This window comes from Pleurodeles waltl, chromosome 4_1 (genome assembly GCF_031143425.1).
Source record: "Pleurodeles waltl isolate 20211129_DDA chromosome 4_1, aPleWal1.hap1.20221129, whole genome shotgun sequence".
Lineage (NCBI taxonomy): Eukaryota > Metazoa > Chordata > Amphibia > Caudata > Salamandridae > Pleurodeles > Pleurodeles waltl.
Window position 1 is genome coordinate 286,879,158 of NC_090442.1, and position 22,024 is coordinate 286,901,181.

The 22,024-nt window shown below is 42.8% G+C and overlaps 1 protein-coding gene and 1 long non-coding RNA gene across 4 annotated transcripts in view; one reads left to right on the forward strand and one right to left on the reverse strand.

Moving 5' to 3' along the window:
* Positions 1-22,024, forward strand: part of LGR5 (leucine rich repeat containing G protein-coupled receptor 5) — a 1,160,674-nt gene that overhangs the window by 218,801 nt on the left and 919,849 nt on the right. For 2 of the 3 annotated variants that reach the window (XM_069228343.1, XM_069228341.1), the window contains exon 3: positions 14,738-14,809. The exons of the other annotated variant lie outside the window; for it this stretch is intronic. In XM_069228343.1, the coding sequence (XP_069084444.1) occupies positions 14,738-14,809 (72 nt within the window). The remainder of the gene's footprint in view (positions 1-14,737; positions 14,810-22,024) is intronic. 3 annotated transcript variants of the gene reach the window in all.
* LOC138287689 (uncharacterized) overlaps positions 1-22,024 on the reverse strand; it is a 40,537-nt gene that overhangs the window by 1,229 nt on the left and 17,284 nt on the right. The gene's annotated exons all lie outside the window — the stretch shown is intronic.

A 22,024-nucleotide genomic window follows, 5' to 3' on the forward strand; every position in this document is an offset into this window, starting at 1 on the left:
AATGGGAGGTATGCTGAACGCTGAGGTTAAGATACCAGGCTTAGGGGTACAAGACATTCCCAATAGAGATATAAGATCACAATTGATTAAAGCAGAGCATGAGGGGGTGGCATCTGCCCATGCTGGTGTGGCGGCTACAATTTCGATCTTGCAGGCCCGTTATTGGTGGCCAGGTCTCTATAAAGAGACCAAGCAGTATGTCCTTTGTTGTGACATCTGTCAACAAATTAAAGTTTCCACTGCAAAACGCCCACCTCAGACACCCCTCCTGATTTCAAACAAACTATTACAATGTGTGTACTTGGACCACTCTGGTCCCCTAACACCAGACAGTGCATACAAGTATATTTTAGTCGCTGTTGATTCATGCTCCAGATTTTTATGGGTGTGGCCACAACGCTCAGCTGATGCTTGGACTGTTATTAAAGATTTGAGAGTCTTTATCGGTTCATATGCGGTTGCGGCCTTCCATTCGGACCAGGTCCCAGCTTTCACCTCAAGGGCATTCAGGGATGCCATGGCTTCGTTGGGGGTCCAACTCCAGTACTCGCCATTTAATCCCGAGAGAAGTAGTGTCGTGGAGCGATTAAACCCCCCAGCGCCTTGAGACCCTAACGGGTGACTAGTGCGCTCTATAAATCTTTGATTGATTGATTGAAACCGTGATTTAAAGCAATCCTTAACAGCCAGAGTCTTAGGTACGGGTCGTAGTTGGCTTAACCACCTATATGGAGTTCAGAGAGCATTTAATAATCTGCCTAGAAGGTCGCTTGGGGGTCGTACTTCATATGAGTGCCTGCTCGGAACTCAAATGTATGTTCCGGATCTTCATGGTCCTGGCGTGGGAGGCAGCAGAAACACCTTTTGACATAAATGTATGTATGTATGTATGTCGGATTTATAAACCGCATTTCGGCTCACGAAGAGCATCGAAGCGCTAGCATAGAAGGTAAGAGAGAAAAACAACGCCAGGAAACCACCCAAAGAAGCAGACAATAGAAAGAAAGAAGAATGCCCGGGAAGAAAACCCAAAAAGAAACGGAAGCTATCGGGGAAAAAGCCAAGTTTTGACCAGTTTCCTGAACCTTAGATAGCAGGGTTCTTTCCTGATATTCAGAAGAAGCGAATTCCAGTGTTTTGCTGCAGCCACGGTAAATGCTTTATCACCCCATTTGGCTCTGTAGGTACGAGGGACCTGAATTCTATAGGCCTTGGAAGACCTGAGATTTCTCTTGGAAACATACCAGCAGAGCCAGGTAGCAAGGTAGCGAGGACCAATCCAGTGAGCTGCTTTGTGAGTCAGACAGAGCGATTTAAAAATAATACGCTAAGCTACCAGGAGCCAATGTAGTTGTTTAAGGCTCCCGCTAACTGATGCCCAACGAGAGAGATTAAGAACCGCCCTAGCAGCCGAGTTCTGGACCAGTTGCAACTTGTTAATATCAAAGCTTTGTCCAGATTAAGAAAAAGGGCATTGCAATAATCTACCTTAACCAATGGGGAAGTAGCAGAAGCTCTCCATTCATATTGAATATAAGGAACATTTTCCTTAGCATTTTAATAAGCCATAGGCATGTATTTAAGGTGTGATTCACCTGACTTTTGAAGGATAACTGATCATCAAAATGATACCCAGATTCATGCTGACAGTAGTGGGGACAGGTGGGGTACCGCAATCTGTGGGCCACCAACGTGGATTCCATTGCTCATTTCCCGGCCCCAAACATAGAATTTCAGTTTTGGTAGCATTCATTTTAAGCCAATTTGTCTTCATCCAATTGCTAACTGCTAGCATACAATTGTTGAAGCGGTCCGCAACCTCCTCCCAGTTCTTATTTACTAGGATGATTAGCTGAGTGTCATCCGCATAGGAGGTGGGGATAAATCCAAAGGATCGAATCAAATTTGCCAGCGGGGCAACATACACATTAAACAGAGTAGGGCTCAGAGAAGATCCCTGTGGAGTCCCGCAGGGTAGTAAATAAGGTGTTACATCCAAAGAGAAAGAAGGGTCCAAACGGGTTAACTTCCTGTGTGGAATGGCTGTTTGCCTGAGCTGTGGGAGCTTAAGCCGGAGGACATGGGCCAAAGTCCTCCTATGACAAGAAACGCTACTAACTGATTGGTAAGATCCCACAATTAAGATATAATTTCGTTGGTTGTGGTATTTCAGAGGAAGGAAATACACGAGCTGAGTCTCTTAAGTCCAATTCAACACACTTTTATTTAAGGAGAAGTGGTATATTCCAAAATTGAATTTCAAAGTTCAACGGAGTTTCAGCCTCCAATTCAACATGCTTTTATTTAAGGAAAAGTGATATGTTCCAAAATAGAATTTCAGAGTTCGACGGAGTTTCAGCCAACATGTGTTTCGCCCCACACTGCGAATGCGCCAGGGCTTTCTCAAGGCATGTTATTTTGAGAGCAAAATTCTTCAGGCAAAATTGCCACAATAATTATAAAGGATCTAATTTTGGAGAGCAACCAGTATTTAGAATTCCGACGCGTCCATCGCCTCTTCTCGATGCTGAAAGCATAAGCTGAAATTCCAGACTTCAGAGGCCTCCTGTGCTGAACTCTAGCCTCCTTCGGAGTTAGGGGAGCTTGTACTATCCAGTTACATTCCTTACAAGTCCAGACGGACTTATAATCGATTGGCACCTTATGCTTGCAAGGCATATTCTTTGCCTTGCAGCTAGACCCCTGGAAGGCCGCACAATTGGAAAAAAGGGCAGAATCTCTGGTAGTAAATAAGGTGTTACATCCAAAGAGAAAGAAGGGTCCAAACGGGTTAACTTCCTGTGTGGAATGGCTGTTTGCCTGAGCTGTGGGAGCTTAAGCCGGAGGACATGGGCCAAAGTCCTCCTATGACAAGAAACGCTACTAACTGATTGGTAAGATCCCACAATTAAGATATAATTTCGTTGGTTGTGGTATTTCAGAGGAAGGAAATACACGAGCTGAGTCTCTTAAGTCCAATTCAACACACTTTTATTTAAGGAGAAGTGGTATATTCCAAAACTGAATTTCAAAGTTCAATGGAGTTTCAGCCTCCAATTCAACATGCTTTTATTTAAGGAAAAGTGATATGTTCCAAAATTGAATTTCAGAGTTCGACGGAGTTTCAGCCAACATGTGTTTCGTCCCACACTGCGAATGCGCCAGGGCTTTCTCAAAGCATGTTATTTTGAGAGCAAAATTCTTCAGGCAAAATTGCCACAATAATTATAAAGGATCTAATTTTGGAGAGCAACCAGTATTTAGAATTCCGACGCGTCCATCGCCTCTTCTCGATGCTGAAAGCACAAGCTGAAATTCCAGACTTCAGAGGCCTCCTGTGCTGAACTCTAGCCTCCTTCGGAGTTAGGGGAGCTTGTACTATCCAGTTACATTCCTTACAAGTCCAGACGGACTTATAATCGATTGGCACCTTATGCTTGCAAGGCATACTCTTTGCCTTGCAGCTAGACCCCAGGAAGGCCGCACAATTGGAAAAAAGGGCAGAATCTCTGGCCCCTGGGCCCGTTTGGGCGCGTACGGGCGCAGGCGGGCTTGCCTTAGGCACACCAGCGGCGTGCCCGCTGCGCGCGGCCGCTCAGCTGCAGTCATTTATGACACCAGGCCCAAAGACCCACGTCAGCTAGACCGCTAACTGACCGGTGGAAGTTTCTAATAGCCAGAAGAAGGGCTCTAACAGACCCTCACTTCCGATTCAAAGCGCCAAACAACACCTTGCTAAAAGAATTCGTAAGGATTAAAAAGAGTGAATAAAAGAAGCCCCAAGAGCAGTTCCCCAACAATGTTATAGTAGATATGTATTTTTAAAAGTTTTTTTAAAAAGTCTCCCCGCAACAGAGTTACGAGCGTGTAACGCGCTCACCTTCTCCTTCACGGCTGCACAGCTGCACAGCTGCAGTCATTTATGACGCCGGGCCCAAAGACCCACGTCAGCTAGACCGCTAACTGAGCAGTGGAAGTTTCTATTAGCCGGAAGAAGGGCTCTAACAGACCCTCACTTCCGATTCAAAGCACCAAACAACACCTTGCTAAAAGAATTAAAAAGGATTAAAAAGAGTGAAAAAAAGAAGCCCCAAGAGCAGTTCCCCAACAATATTATAGTAGATATGTATTTTAAAAAGTTAAAAAAAAAGCCTCCCCGCAACAGCATTATCGAGCGTGTAACGCGCTCACCTTCTACTTCACAGCCACTCAGCTGCAGTCTTTTATGACGCCTGGCCCGAAGACCCACGTGAGCTAGACCGCTAACTGAGCGGTGGAAGTTTCTAATAGCCGGAAGAAGGGCTCTAACAGACCCTCACTTACGATTCAAAGCGCCAAACAAATGAACATGTCACTGTCTTGCAGGAATTACAACAGTTCCGTGATGATAATCTTCCATCAGTGCTGCCTCCACAGGAATCAAGGAGGTGCCTGTAACATCTACCGGCTGGATTCCCAAAGTTGGGGATCTTGTATGTGAAAAAGTCGCTGTAAAAAAGGAATTTGGCCCTTCATATCGAGCACCAGTCCCAGTACTAGGGATACACGGTACCAGAACAGTTATTCTACCTCCGTTGGCAGGTGCCAAAGAAAACCGTTTTGTCTCCATCGACAATGTCAAATTACACCATATGGCCGATCCTGCACAGCAGACCAAGAGGAACATCCAGTAGCTCCTGAATCCCTCTCACTACTGACGAAGAAGTTCCTCTACAAGTCGTTGATACCAACACCGACACCTCTCCGAGCTTGGGGAGGGTGGAAGATGATCTAGCATTGGTTCCACTAACATCCAACAATTTAGAAACGTTTGACCAAGTTGACTCAAATCCAACACAGCCGGATAGTGCAATTTACAGTGTGCCACCAAGGGAAACACCAACTCCACCACTGACCATGGCCCCACTATTTACACAAACTGCTTCTGGATATTTTGCCAATTTCAATGACGACTTCTCAGACCCATTCGCCTCTTCAACACCTGACTTGTCAAGCGCACGTAAGCTAAAAAACTGGCTTAAAGAAACATATATTTTGTTTTTCCATGGAACTATCTATGGCTCTCCTTGACTGTCCTAGCTTTCCTATTATGGATTGGTTTTGTCATTACATTTTTCTTATTAATACATTGTCATTTTCTTCCTGAAAAATCAACAGTTGAATTGGTGGAGGAGGTCTTAAAACCACATTTTTCATCACATAAGGTCCGAAGAGACTTATCATTTGTGAACATTTCCGCAGTACCAATTCCTGATGGGATTGTTTGAGACAAAGTAATATTTGATATACAGTATATGGTCCCACAGAAGTAATTCAAATACCATATGTGTTCCAATTATCAATGAATGATATTGTAATACCAGGCATTGTTTCTGATGATTGGGATGTGGAAACAGTTGATTCTATGATGACTGAATTGCAGTATTATACTGTCTTTGAAAATGAAGATGTTTATCAATCTAAAGAGAATTATGGTGATATGGTTTGCTATAATTTTTATGGGCACCATTTCATACACAGAGCGAGCAGCCCCAAAAGTGTTTTTAATTATACTCAATGGGAACATTGTCCGACACCACCACAGGGGAGTTTTAAAACATATACTGAAAAGTTTACATATTTTTCTGGGCACAATGTAAAAAATGCTGAGTCTTATTATTTTAAGGTACCACTCACTAAGGATATACATATATTAATGACGAATACGAAATTTATATATTCAGAATCCTTTGTTTCTCGATTGTCTATAGAAGGCTATGAATATTGGCTGAAGTCGATCGATTTGAAAATTGTGTGTGGAACTAAAAATTGGCAAATTAGGGGAAGGGAAGCTTTGTTTAGAGCATGCCTTATTCCCGTACAAATTATCTTTTTAAATGAAACGGTACAACAAACAAGTTGTTTAGGCTTAGCCAAAATTAAGGAATTAAACACGCCCAGTATACCTGCCCCTGCAAAACTTTATAAATGGCAAAAATATACAAATGCAACTGAAGATCAGCTCGACAAATGGGTCTTGAATGGTACAGTTAATGTTTCACTGACACATCCTGGCGGGTGGTTATTGTGGACAATAGATACCAATGGGTGTCATCAACGTTTTATTAACTCCTCAGGGGGTTTTAGAACTAGTAGGCCAGACCCTCGCTATATATATCATCCGAACATGCAGGTATAGTTCCGACATATAGTGTGGGGAAATTGTGCCAGCAATGGTTAAAATCATCCTCACTAGACGCGGTTAGAGAACACCTCAGTCTCCTGTCTAATAACACTGACTTGCAGGACTTCCTGTTAGGCCCCAGAAAACACCATAGGAAGCGTTTCTTATATGAAGTATATAATAACATTTTTAAGCTTTCCCAACAAGAAGCAGCTGCCCAGTTAAGGCAAATAGACCAGGAAAATCTAAAAAAGGCATTAGCAGTTGTGGATAATGGGATTTGTAGTAATATAACCAAGTTAAGTCGAAGTTGATAGATGTAGAGTTTATTTCAATGACAAGGATCAGCGCTTCCCTCTTGCCGGCTCCCCGTAACTGCCGCTGCAACACGGACTCGTCTCCGTGGCAACCCGGCATCGGAACCGTCAAGAGCTCGCGCTCCTCCAGAGCTCACGCGCTCCTCCCGAGCGTGCGCGCTCTACAATAACATTACAACATATCTTCTTCCTTTCATTGTTTAAGCTGAATTATTACAATATTGAATATTAAAACTTGATGAATTAACAACATAAACAGTAACTCACTGAAACACAGATACTACCTTAACCATACTTGAAAATAAAATAGAATACATTTTTTTTTTTACTTTATATAATCAGCCAAATACGCTGGTGCTTTCTTAACTCTATGTGGTCTCTCCCTCACAACTTCATTCCTAAATTCACTAAACTCTTGTTGTCTCATCCCACCATCCTCCATACAACCAGGCAGCACATCACTTGTACCACTTGAATACTGTGCAACAGGTTTCATTACAAAATCATCGAACATACATCCACTGCATCCCTCACCAATCTTATCTTCTGCACTCATATTTTTTGTATAATTACACTTTGCCACTCTCCTGAGATTCCATCTCTCACCATTGCTCAAAATCACATACAAAGGATGAACTTCCTTGACTTGAAACGGCCCTTGGAATTTATTCAACCCTCTAACAATTCTCCCAGACTTGACCTTCACCCAATCACCCGGCCAAATTTTGCTCTTATTTTTTCCACCATCTGCAGAATTCTCACATTTATTCTCACTCTCAAATATTCCTATATTATTGCTAGCAAGTTCTCTCAATCAAAACGGAGTCAATTTAGAATTCGGCCTTCTACCCCGCATCATAAAAAACGGTGAACATCCAGTAACACCATTAACAGTGGTGCGATATGCCCACACTACATCCGCAACCATACCTTCTACATCCATGCCACTAGCCTGTGCTTGTTGTATAGCCCCCTTAACCATCCTGTTGGCTCTTTCCACCATTCCATTTCCTTGCAGATTATATAATGCAGTTCTTGAATGTTTAACTCCCATCAATAATAAAAACTCTCTCATTTCATGAGAAGTAAGTTGCGTACCATTATCCGTCACCAAACATACCGGGCATCCTTCTTCCTTAAATATTTCAGACAAAACTCTTACTGTGGATGCTGTGGTTATCTCTGACATAAATTTCACTATAATCCATTTCGAATGAACATCAATCAAAACAAATGCAAACCTAGACGTGTGTTTTACTCCACCTAAAGGACCAATGAAGTCTCCACATACCGTATGCCATGCTTGACCAGGATCCTCAATGTGACCCATCAAGGATTGTTTGCCTACTTTCAGACTCTTTTCACTGCGTACACACACATCACATCTCTCCACCCAGTGTACAATGTCATCATCCATCCCTGGCCACCAAAAAATTTCTCTGAGTCTCCTCTTCATCAACGTTTGCCCTAAATGTCCCTTATGTGCAATATCAAAAATTTTCCTCCTCACACTTACAGGAGGAACAAACTTTTCACCACGAACAACAATGTGTTCACCCACACATGAGAGTTCATCTAATATCTTACCATACGTCCATATGTTTTTGGGCAGTGTACTCTCTCTACGTCTACCACTCACAATCAGATTGATCACTTCCCTCATCTCCTCATCACATGCCATAGCCTGACACCATTCCTCTTTACTTAATGCTCCCGATGACCATTGCACTACATCTCCGACACTTGCAACTAGATCCTCACACGCTTGAATACTACCATACTCTTTATCCAACATTTCCCAGTCTTGTGATAGGCGTGAAAGACAGTCAGCTTGTACATTTCTCCATCCCGGTATATACTCTACAGTATAATTGTACTCCTGAGACCTCGCAGCCAGTCTTATCAGTCTAGAAGAAACTTTTTCAGCTCCACCTGGGGTCAACACCTTCACCAGAGGTTTGTGATCGGTTCGCAACTTGAATCGTTTTCCCCAAATGTACATACTGAAATGTTCCATGCTCCAAGTCGCAGCTAATGCCTCCTTCTCTATTACCGAGTAGTTGCGCTCTGTCGGTGTCAAAGAACGTGATGCAAACGCAATTGTACTTTCCTTTGAACCCTGTTTTTGTGATAAAATTGCACCAATACCTGTGGCACTAGCATCTACTGTAATAATCGATTCTTTTTCCCCATCAAAAGGCACCAGAATGTCAGCTTCACAAATTTCCTTCTTGATTGATTCAAAACACCGTTCTTGTGCTGTGCCCCAATCAAAAACCACACCTTTTCTCAGTAATTTTTTAAGATCCTCCGTCTTCGAAGCAAAATTCTCCACGAACTTGGAGTAGTACTCTACTAATCCCAAAAACGATTTCAACTGGTCTTTATTCACCGGACATGGTGCCAATTTGATGGCTCTCAATAAATCTCTCTTTGGCTTCACTCCATCTTGCGACAATGTGTGACCCAGATATTCCACTTCCTTGGCTAAAAATATGCACTTCTCTTTTCTCAGTGTTAAGCCTGATTTTAAAATTTTATCTAGAACCAGTCTCAGAGTCAAATTATGATTTTCCACTGTATCTCCAAAAATTAGTATGTCATCCTGAAAGTATATGACATTCGGAATTTCTTTGAGTAAGTCATTCATCACTCTCTGAAAGACACTTGCGGCTGAGCACAAACCAAAAGACATTCTGGTAAACTGAAACGTGCCCTCCATTGTGATAAATGTTGTCAAGATTTTTGACTCAGGATGTAATTTTACTTGATGATAAGCATATTTCAAGTCCAATTTTGAAAAAAACTTTCCCCCTTTCAGCATCAAAACAAGTTCATTGATGTTAGGTAGAGGAAAACTGTCCATCACCACATTCTGATTCAAGCTTCTCAAATCAACACAAAAACAAAGCTTTCCATCAGACTTCCTCGTTATCACAACTGGAGATACCCAATTTGATGCCTCAACAGGCTCAATGACTCCATAAAACAGCATTTCTCTTATCAAGTCTTTGACCTGTCCTCTAGCTAATATTGGTATTCTCCTGACTTTATGTCGTACAGGAATTGCACCGTCTTTGAGGTTAATTTTGTGACAATACCCCTTTAGTTGCCCCATTTCCTCTCTAAAAACATCATTCGCCTCTCTGAGAATATCTTGTAATGTTACTTCCTCTACAACCAATATTTGTGTTTTACCTCGAGGATTGATGATGATATGAAGATCATATTGATGAATCCATCCCAGGATTGGTGGACCCGATTCAGCTACATACACTTTTCCTTTAGTGCTTCTTCCTCCAAATTTGATATCAGCCATCATATAACCAATAAGATCTATCTTCTCGCCTTGATATCCCCCAGGACTTATATCTCTAGGCAATAATCTTACTTGTGGCCATTCAGAAGTGAACAAACTTCTTGGAATAATGGTATATAAGGATCCGGAATCCACCATCAACTCAACTGGTTTTCCTCGAATCACAAATTGTGCCTTGGGTCTTTGTTTTTTCCATCCTTCATCCCCAACAGCCAATATTCTGTCTGAACTTATATTTGTCTCACACAGGCTATCATCCACCTCTTCTTGCAAGAGTGTTGCCACGTTCTTATTTCTCCTCAAACCCTGACACATTCTTGCAAAGTGACCCCTGAGCCCACACTTCCTACACTCCTTCCCAATAGCAAAACAAAACTTTGCTTCCGACGTGTGATTGAAACTTCCACATTTGTTACATCTTTTACTCTCTGCTTCTCTTATAGGTTTACTGTTGCCAATTCTGACTTTGCTTGAAAAACTGTCCTGTCGCTTGCTTATAGCTGCTACCTCATCCTTTGTCTCCCGTTTCTCCATTGCTCTCATACAATATTCCGATTCTTCCACAACTTTGGCCAAGTCAACTGTATCCTTCAAAGTAGGATTCCTTGCTGCCCATAAACTCTCTTGTATCTTCCTGCTTCTACATTGGACGATCAATTGATCACAAATCATTTCATCCTCCATCTGACCAAATTGACACTTGACCGCTAACTCTCTCAACCTAGATATAAAATCATCTATCGATTCTCCATCTCTTTGAGGTTGAGTATAAAATTTGTGTCGCCTCATCACAACATTTTGAGCCTTAGCAAATCTTAAATCTAATTTTTTCCTGGCATCTGCCAACACATCCACTTCTACTTCGTCACCCTGAAGTTGTAAATCTGGCAGGTATTTATAAATGTGTTGATCTTCTTTTCCTAAAGCATTTAATAAAATAGCTTTTTTCCTACTAGGGCGGAATCTTTGTCCATCCAAGGCTTCTAAGTAATTATCAAAAATGTCCAGCCATTCCTCCCACTCTATTGCTGGCCGCCCTGGTATTGACAAGACTGGAGGAGGTGCTGTGATTGTTGGCATATCCATATTTCTTAGATCAATGTACAGTTTGCACCTTTAATCGCATTCAAGACTTTCAAATCTCCTCCTTATTACTTTCTTCTAATATCTCTCTGGATTTTCCTTTTATAATCCTTTAATCCTTTCACTAGATAAATACTTCACTGGGTACTTCCCTCTAAAATTAGTTCTCGTTCGAGGCAGTCAAGATATCTTCAGCAACCTGCACAGGTAATGAACACAGCCTTCGTTACCTTTAAAATGAGAGCAACGCCGTCAAAGAGCTACAACACGCGTAGTTCACATCTGCTGATGCCTTGCCACTGATTTCCAGAGCCAGCAACTCGTCGCCAAAATGTAGTAATATAACCAAGTTAAGTCGAAGTTGATAGATGTAGAGTTTATTTCAATGACAAGGATCAGCGCTTCCCTCTTGCCGGCTCCCCGTAACTGCCGCTGCAACACGGACTCGTCTCCGTGGCAACCCGGCATCGGAACCGTCAAGAGCTCGCGCTCCTCCAGAGCTCACGCGCTCCTCCCGAGCGCACGCGCTCTACAATAACATTACAACAGGATTAATACCTTGTCCGACCGGATATAGATTTTAAATAATATCGTCTCTTCTGCTATAGATATTATTATACAAACAGATATGTCTTCTTTACACCATGGACAGAGTCAGCTAAGGTCCATTATGCAGTTGGGTTAGACACTTCAAACATTGAAGTCGGGCCGCCTTCCCTGGCAGCATGTCAGTGTGATGGAGATATTTTCTTTCTTTAATTTGACGTGACAACAACAACTTATGGCTAAGAAGGAAGCGACTTATGTCATGCTTAACATCAAACAATTAGAAAGGTTGCCTTTTACTGTGGCTGATATACCATCTGCTGAGTGGCTAATACACGGGGTCATTAATCTGCCTATTTCTACACTTCAATTTACCTCCTGTTTAAAACACATTCCAGTAGGCAGATATGAAAGGCTGGGAGATAGTTACATTCATGACGTGTGGGAGCTTCCCTTCTCGTACAAATGTTTCAGTGGCATGAAAGAAGTCTTTCTTAGCGGTAGTGAATGTGAGACTTCAGTCAGCCACTCAATGGTTTGTAAACAGCTGTCCTTGCATAGGGGGTGTAATACCTCTGCTGCGAACTTGGCTTGTTATCTGAAGGGAGTTCCAGTCCCCTTGATTAGACCTACGTTCCAGGTGCTTTCAAACGACAGCTACGTCCTCCTCAATGGTGAAGACTGTTGTGCCATGCGAGCCGGAATAGTTTACGATGTTTCGTTCTCTAAGATCGTTACATGCTGCGGGAACTTACTCTTTCCCCCAACTAAAATTAAAGACATCACTGACATTTGGCCTCACATCGCTACTTCAAATGTGAATTTTGACAAGTTGAGCAGACTCAAGGCTTTACTGTTTCAAAAGCATGTGGCCCTTACATCTGCGCGCAAGACCTACGCACTTCAGGTGGCAAGGTCGTCGGCAGAGATACAGTCCCTATTAAATACAAACTTTCTGAGACACTTTGGTGAGCTCATGGGACGAATATTTAATGCGTCCAGTACAACAGGAATCACACATTTTTTCTAAGCTGTTGGTTCTGGTTTCATTCACACCTTCTTCTCCGTATTCGGTTTGATACCATCAGCAATCCACTCAATTTTCTCTAGTATTTTCGGGGGATTTCCTATGACTTTGGCTTCATTAGCTGGCATCTTGCTGTTGCTATTTTTTATGCGCAATGGCTGTCCCGCCGCAACGAGGAGGAATGACGGTGCTCCCATCAGCGCAGCTGTGTCATGAACGCATGATGCAGTATTTTGGTGCAACACTTCTGGAGCAATTGGAGTGTGACTGGTCTTTGTCATTCAGACCAGTCTTGCATTGTGTGCAGCCCATGTTTCGGTGCCTCTGGTGCTCTTTTGAACATACACTAGAAGTTTGTCTTTCGATGCAGCGCTTGCCTACATTGGACGCTGATCTGTTGATGTTCTCGATGAGGGTTCATTACCGGACATGCGCATTGAGGTTGCGTTTGCTACGAGAAGCTACTTATGAGTTACCCTTCTTGGAGAATGTAGCTCACGACTCATCACTGGGAACACCACGGAATGCCGTCTTCGCTGAGGCTACGGAACACATCTGCTCCTTGACCCTTCTTGGCGATGACTTTGCGACCTTAACATTGGCTGAAGTGGAAGATCTCCTGTTATCCATGACTCAGGAATCAATTGGAACTTTAGAAAATTGACTTGCCCTTTTGAATTTGGACTTATACCACATGCTCAGGTTTTAAATTGTCATGTTGGATGCTCATGTGTCCCTTCGACTTGTCATCATTGACATTGCCTTTATATATATCTTAGGTTGAGCTTTTTAGCAATAAATTTATATATCTTTGGCTTTGAACCACTTTCAACCGTCAAGGGGAGGGTGTTGTGTAGCCATTTTAGTTATAGCTCCATGCACGTTATTTTAACACACCAGGCCGCTGTGCACTTTAACTTAGATATATTTTACTCAGCTTCGTCTTATTATTGTTACAATAATCATTTTTACGGTCTTGTTTTATTTCCGTCCATCTAACGTTTTTGCCTAGGCCAGCACTCTGTTCTCAAACAAGACATTCTTGATCACTCTGTGCTTTTTCCAAGGCTACAGCACGGTACATTGCCGGTGAACGTGGTAGAAGTTTAGTCTCCAACATTCGTATAAAATACACATCCTTTCTTAGGGACACTTTCCCAGAATATCAGCTGTGTTATTATAAAAACACTTCCTTGCCCCTTACACGTTAGAGGGAGATTCCAGCCAGGGAACCACGACTGTATGCTGATTGCCGAATGCTTCGCTACAGATGCTAACGCAGACCGCAGGCCTTTGCTCAGGTATGGGGGTTGATGTCTTCCCAGGGGAACCTAAAGGGCAGACTTAGAGCTTAACATGCTGTGCTCTATCCTAGCCCAGTTAGGGATTAGTCCATTGACAATAGTGACAATATGATAGCGTTGTTTTTATGCTTCACTTTTCTCGTCACAATTTTAATACTGTCATGTTGTGTTGTCCTGGTTATTGCAGCTCATGCCTTACTATCTAAGATGCAGTCGTTTTATTAAACTCATTATTGAAACATATACTGCTTCTGTTTGTCATTTATATATGAGACTGAATGGTAAATGAGAGAACCAGATGAGACCTGAGTGACCACGACTTCCATGAGAAGCCAAATATGTCATGCGCTCGGCTGCCCAATCATACTTATCCTTGGGTAGAGATGAGACACTGCTAGTTAGCCGGAGCAAAACCCGGATTGGAGCGACAGGTGTCACCAGCAGTGGGTTAGACTAAGTCTCCCACACCGCGGGGGATTCTGCTGCTCAAAATCCAGTAGTCTCGTTAGAATAATGAGAGCCTACGCGACAACTCTATACTGTTCCACTGTATGCCACTCTATGACATTTCACTCTGTGCTATTTCACTATATGGCCCTCCAATGCACACTAGTATGTAGAATGACGAGTGAGGCGAGAACAAGGTTTACAAAGCTTCTAGTAATTTCAAGGTGGGGTTTTAAGTTAAATTGTAAGTTATAAGTAAGACTGCACTTAGATGGGCGTCTCATAGTAATGTGAATGTGTTGTGCAAATTGTGTAGTTTTAGCATGGTTTATATGGAAATAATAAATAAAGTTTTCCTAACTATAACTTATCTGTAACCTTTGTTTTTTTATGGAAAAAATATATGTGTGTATGTATATATATATATATATATGCATATATATATATATATATATATATATATATATATATGGCATTTATATTCCATATCAAGTTAGTTATATTTACCTTTTCTATCTTTATATCTTTCAGGCGACTTGCAGGAAATGATTTAACATACATTCACAAAGGAGCATTTGCAGGTCTTTCAAGGCTTAAGGAGTTGTATGTATTTCTGATTTTAATCATTACATGTTCCTGGGATGAAATTGATGGATATGTAATTAAATATATGATTTAAAAATTGTAACTAGTTATTTTTAAATAATAAAATAGAAACAAATATATGATAGCCAAAGCACAGAGTGCTAGCTAGGGGGAATGTGGAACTGAAGACATTCTTGTAAAGTGTGCAAAATTATCCCAAGAACTGCAGGCATTTTGTTTTATACTCTAAATTACATTTTCTCATGAAAATCAAGACTTTTGCAGTTTTTTCAATGACAAATTCAGAACAGAATTCATACATATAGGGGTTTTGAGCTAGCCTCTTCATCCATTGGCCTGTTTGACTGTTATTCACATTTAATTTCCACTGACCACATGGTAAAGCATACAGTAGGAGGCCATCCCGCTGAAATCAGTATGTGTCGTGCACTGTTAGTGACTGTATTTTGCTGATCCCGTGTGCACGTTCACCGAAATAGAAATGTACTAAAGTGCCAGTGATGGTGGGCTAATACTTTACTTTTCCATAATCATTAATTATTATTTGTATTAGTCTATTGCCATTAAAATAATAATGCTGAGATGCATAGCACTATGTTACCCTGATCTATGCTAACTAAGCCTTAACTAGGCCTTGTCCTCATCTTCAATTAACATGGTTGCTGTTTCATAATTTCATATGTTTATATTTCTCATGAATATCACCTGTAGCAAAATGTGCACTGTTTGTTTTGTGATATGTTGTCAAAGAATTTTTAGAGGAAGCCTTCAGATACTTTTCAAGGCTTTTCCCTCTTGCATACTGTTTTCTATTCATTCATGAGATTTTGTCTTGCTCATGTAACATTATTGACACTTGCCATTATTGACATTAGGTCAGAAGAGGCATATTTTTTTTTTTTCAGGGACTAGTGCTAGGATGGCGGTATTCTAACGTTTATGATGTCAAACTGTGAATGTAGTTTTGATACATTTGCTTACACCATGCTAACTATGCGATTTCTATTCCATTTCATGGAGAAAATTGCTATAAAAGACCCTCAAATGTTTTGGGGTCTCTACTAGGGATCCTGTCAGATTCTGTTGATTTGCTGCACACTATGTACTTGGGGTCTGAGTACGAGTTTGGCGGTCGGACCACCACACCCCCATAATGGCGGCCACCAAAGACCACCATGTTGGTGGTCATACAGACCACCGTATTATGAGTTGCAGAGGCAGGGCCTCCAAAGCCAGACAAACAAGCCACAAGGCCAGTACCCTGGAGGACAGGAATTATGCGGTCCGACCACCAGCATAGACATTCCATCAACCAACCACCCAACAAGTCAAAAGTAGCAGTGGCGGACACCCATTGCAATCTGAAATGCAGTGGTTCGTGGTCAACAAAGTAAAACACAAAACCACATTGGTTTAATTTGAAAACCACACAGCTGACATACATTGCCACACCTGACACAAATGCAAAGCATGCCATAAACCACACCCCTTCACAAACCACAATCCTTTGCATCTCCAGTGTTAAACACCCAAGCCAGAGCACATAAAAAAATTACCAAACTATAGATTAGGCCACCCCACAACTTTGCCTAAGAACGTATCCCACACCCTCAACACACTCCTTATTTCCCAGCACATCCATTTCCACTTCCCAACTCCATTAACTCACCGTCACCTGTTCATTTCCCATTACTTATTTACTTATCACCACCATGTCACCCCAGAAAAATCCCTGTTTCACTGAAGATGAGTTAAGAGTCATGGTGGATGAAATCATAAGAGTAGAGCCTCATTTATTTGGAGCCCACATCCAGTACACTACTATCACCAGGAAAATGGAAATGCAACAAAGGATAGTCGACAGAGTGAATTCTATAGGCCCCACACTGCGCACAAGGGACGACATCAGGAAAAGGTCGAACGATCTCAGGGGGAAGGTATGTTCCACAGCATCCAGGCACCAGCTGCATGTCCAGAAGACTGGCAGTGGTCCCACCCTCCTCCCTTACAACTCACATCCTGGGAGGAGAAGGTCTTGGCCATCCTGCATCCTGAGGGCTTGAGAGGAATACCTGAGGGACTGGAGTCTGGTAAGTCACAACACAAAAATATCACAAACATGTATTTTCATGCATCCTCAGGGCTCAACGTTTGCTACCTTCACTGTCACCCCACTCACCAGTCCAGTGTCCACTTGTCCATAGACCCGGTCTGGAATCCCACATGTGAAGTAGATTCACATGGGGGAACAACAGCCCGGTATAGTGTGTAGTACAGAGATTGACAGTGCTACAATTCCCAGCAGGCATTGATATACAAATACAAAAACCAGAACAGTGTATCCTACTCACAATTACCTTGATTGTCAACTCCCCATTGGAGTGTACAGACCTGAGAGGGTGACATCAGTGTAGTGTATGTGTAGTACAGGTGCTGACAGAACTGCTAAAGCCAGGAGGCAATGGTACTGTCACTCCACTCAATTAACACAGTGTTCTCAGCTCAAAAGACCCTTATCACTGAACTCACCATTGAAGTATACTAACCTGGAAGGATGACATTAGTATAGTGTGTGTGTGTCTAGTACAGGTACTGACAGTACTGCTAACGCCAGGAGGCACTGTTACTGTCACTCCACTCAGCCAACACAGTGTTCTCAGCTCCAATGACCCTTGACCCTGAACCCACCATTAAAGTGTACTCATCTGGAAGGACAACATCAGTGCAGTGTGTGTGTAGTACAGGCACTGACAAGACTGCTAAGGTTAGGAGGCACTGCTACTGTCACGACAGACACCAGAATAGTGTACCCTTCCATGAAGACAACACTATTTCAAATCTCAAATGATATGTACTCACTGGGGGAGTTGGCATCTGTCAGGTATTTTGAAGCGCTGAAAGTGACAGGACTGCAACTCACAGCAGGCACTGTGCCTCCAACTACAAACACCAAAACTGTGTCCTCTCCCAAAATACACTTGTGTACCAAATCATAATTGAAGTGTACTAACCTGGTGAGGAAACCATCCTTTATAGTGTATATACTACAGGGAGTTACACGGCTGCAACTCACAGGAGGCTCCCTTACTGTTACTCAATACACCAGTCCAGTGTACACTTGCAAATATGCACTCATTTGGGAATCAACACATGAAGTATAAACACCTGCAGGGAAGACATACAACAAGTGCATGAAGTACATGGAGTGACATGACTGCCAAGGCCAGGATCCTCTGTCACCCCAAATCCAAACATAAGCCCAGTGTGCATCTGTCCAAATATCCTTGTTCGTCACCTTGCAATGGAAGTGTACTCACGTGAGAGGATGACCTATGTCTACTGTGTGTAGTACTTGGAGTAACATGACTGTAGATCCCAGGAGGGCCAGTCCCTGTAACTCAAGTAACCAGGCCAGTGTCCATATGACATTGTGCATCTGTCTGTGAACTCACAAATAAAGTTTACCCACCCTGGAGAGACCAAGATACAGATCATGGTACACTCTGTGATGTGACTAACCACCTAGATCCATCAGCTACACCAAGATGAAACTATTGCGAACAGGAAGGACAGCTCAACCTGTGTGCAAAAAAATAAAGACCTTAAGATGCATCATCTGAATGGTATTGGCAGAAGACACATTCACCATGCACTGACCACATGATGAAAACAATCACATTTACAACAAAGTTCTGGGTCTGCCTGCATAACAGTCAACTAGGCCTTAAAATGATCTAAACCAGATCCTGCCCATCCACTGTTTTGTCTGCAGTGCTAGCAAGATGTAAGTCTATGACCATCCTCCCTAGTAAGAATGAACTCATACATTCTGCAGCTGGTTGACTGAAATGAAATTGGCATGTTACTCTAATGTCAGGTCAATACAATTGCTAGCATGTGTACCTGTCACATGAGGTAAACCTGCAAATACATTGTATACATGACCTTTTGCCAAATGTCATTGTAAACTATTGGAGGTACAAACACAATACAACCTCTAACATTGCATCTTTCACATCAACAGATCTAGCTGCCACAGGGAACACCAAGACCACTCGAGACCGCCACTACCCCCATGGATAAAGCCCTCAGTGAGTACAGCCCGCCAGGATGTTGAGGATGGTTCTGGCCCATCTGGACAACCTTGTCAGACAACACCAGTGAGCCTCACCGTGATCACATTGATTCTTCACAGCCTGGTTGCTTCTACATCACAAGCAGCAATTCGCTCCCCAACCTGTGTCCCAAAGACAGTGACAACCATCTTGTGGCACCCAGTCCAGGATCCTGAGTCACAGCAACATACCTCCAACAATGATGGTCCTGGAACCAGTGGTAAGGGGCAAGCTGTGCTAGAGGTGCAGGCATGTGGGAGTAGGGTGCATGGGAGGAATATTGTGGGTCAGCAGCATGAGGCTACTGGGGATGGTTCTGGCCAGGATACCATCAGTCAAGTCTTGGGATTCTGTCAAGAATCCCAAGGCATGATGGGCCAAGTACTTGCTGAACTCAGGGAGATCAAGCACTTGCAGAGGAACTTCCATTGTGAGTCTCTTGAGAAATGGGAGGCCACCAACACCATTCTGGCCTCCCTATCAGGAGTGTTTAGGGATATACGCAGCACCCTAATCAGGGACCGTGAGGAACACCACACCCCTTCCTTTGGCCAAGAAACATCAGTCACATCAACATCTGTGGCAGCCATTGGAAAATAAGCCCTGTCAGGGGAAGGACCTGCCTCAGAAACCTATGCCTCCGTAGAAGCAGAACCCACACTACCCCCGCCCTCTGCAAACGGGGACATCCTCCCAAGCATCCAGGAGTAGCAAATGGTAAGCAACCACTGCCAGCAAGTGACCTCTTCCTTAAGGAACTGCTTTGTGTGCCACATATTCACTCTGTTTACTGTCTTCGACCACCTTCCGTTTTCTATGGTAGTAGGACAGTGGACTCTGGGCTTAAAATGTTGTGACATCTACTAATATGATTACATCCAGCATGACTGATTCTTCTATTTTACTTTTCTGTTGCATCTCTCAATTATTTCCTGCACCTATGTCAATAAACTCACCTATCACAAAAACACTGCCTGCTACCTTTTCCACACTTTGAAATGTAAGCCCAAGTGATGCACATGATGAAGACACAAGATGGTAATGGAAGGAGGGATATTTCTCATAGTGCCATGCTGAGTATTACTAGCTTCACAGTGATACAAGTGTCTTGCCACACCAAACATTTTATTGCACTGTACAGCCTTTAGGCTATTAAAATGTCTGGAATGTCATAGCCAGGAATGTTTGAACCATATTGAGTCAGGCTAGATATCCCAATGTACCATCCCTCCTGACCACAGAAGAAAGGGCTTTGTCAGACCTCATCCCGTTGAATAGGCTAACTGATTGAGGATGTTGTCACCAGCTTGAGTCTTATCACATACCAAAACCAGGTCTGCCACCATAACATATGCCATGGCACAGACAAAGGGCAGTACAACAGTACCTTATCATAGGTCCATCTAAATACAATGACCAAGCATCTGTTGGTATGATACAAAGCTATGTCAGTGTTGTGGCACAGGCACCGTGGCCTGCAATAAAGAAACATATCTACAGGTACATACATATCATACAGGCTCATTGTCAACACAATGTGAAGAGAGAATGCATGAATTGCACTTGATGACAACATATTTCAAGGCCTTATGATCACACACATGTGGACCACCACACCACATCAAACCAGTGTATTGTGCACATCAAAATTCCACCCACCGACTGTCCAAGCTGCATTGGCACAGGACTCGTACACCCCAAATCTGTAAACAGCATTACCTGGATCAATCCATGTCCACTGCATATGGCAGAACAGCATCAGATACCTGCCAATGTCACAACTTTGAAATGCCCACATGAGAATGGCATGGTACCTGGTTAAAAACAATACTAGGAGTTTAGGCTGGAAAATGTATACCTATGACTAAAACCTCATATCAAACCTCAGTAGTTCCACTTACATTGTAATGAGACTGACACAAACAAAGCAGATAACTAAGATAGTAAAATGTTCAAGTCTGACGTAGCAAGCAAACCTTGTCTGTATGCTGTAAAGCATAATATCCCCCTGTCTTGGAAAAAAACATACTCAACACATTTTACAATTACAGCTCCTCATACACTCACAGTAATCACATAACATTACATACTTACACTCAAGTAAAGTAATGATTGATGAGATCTGCCCACAAGTCTTCACCTTCCTCTTCGTCATTGTCATCCTCACTTGGCATTTCAGAATTCTCACCCTATGGCACTGCTCGCTCCCCCTCATCTGGAATATATGGGATATCCCTCCAAAGCGACAATGTTGTGGAGCATGCAGCAGGCCACAATGGGCTTACACACTTTTTTGGGTGAGTATAGGAGGGCTCCACTTGTCTTGTCCAGACACCTAAACCTGGCCTTGAGGGGCCCGAAAGCCCGATCCACAACATGTTGTTTTCTTCCATGGGCATATTTGAAGCAGGCTTCCCCTGGCGTTGGGTTGGCATTGAGTTGGGTTCCTCACTGGTGTCAACAGCCATGGATGGTTTGGACATGCAGTCACCTGTTATAGTAGCACATATGTCCCATTTCATGAGTCCCACTTATCAGAATTTTTGCAGCAGACATTACACACAAAAAAACATGACATATGTGACCAGCCAGGCCCTCTCTGGTTACATTTGTGACATCAGATGGGGGATTGCGCTGTTCCCCTGATGAAGGCACCATGGATTGAACCCGGATAACGGGCACAGAGCTATGAAATGTAGAGTTCCCCCCAAACAACTTAAACATTAATGGAATGTAGTTCTTTCTGTTGCAGTACAATTGTTCATCGCCATGCGTTGGGACCACGGCAACATGTGTTCCATCAATGACTCCCACCACATGTGGGATATGTGCTAAACCATAAAACTCAGCCTTCACATGGGCGAAATCCACATGTTGAGGAAACCGGATGTAGCTGTGTAGGTGTTTCATAGGCTGGTGTTGAGTCACTTTGGCTATGCAACTGTGGCACTGTGTCCACTCCCTGTATCCCAGTAGATCCTGTTATGTGGCCAAATCTAGGCTCTGTGCTAATATGCAGCTTATCGAGGGACTTTCCCTGATGAGTATGGAAATGGTTTTAGGCTAGAGTTAATGATCTGTGACCAGTCTGCACTTG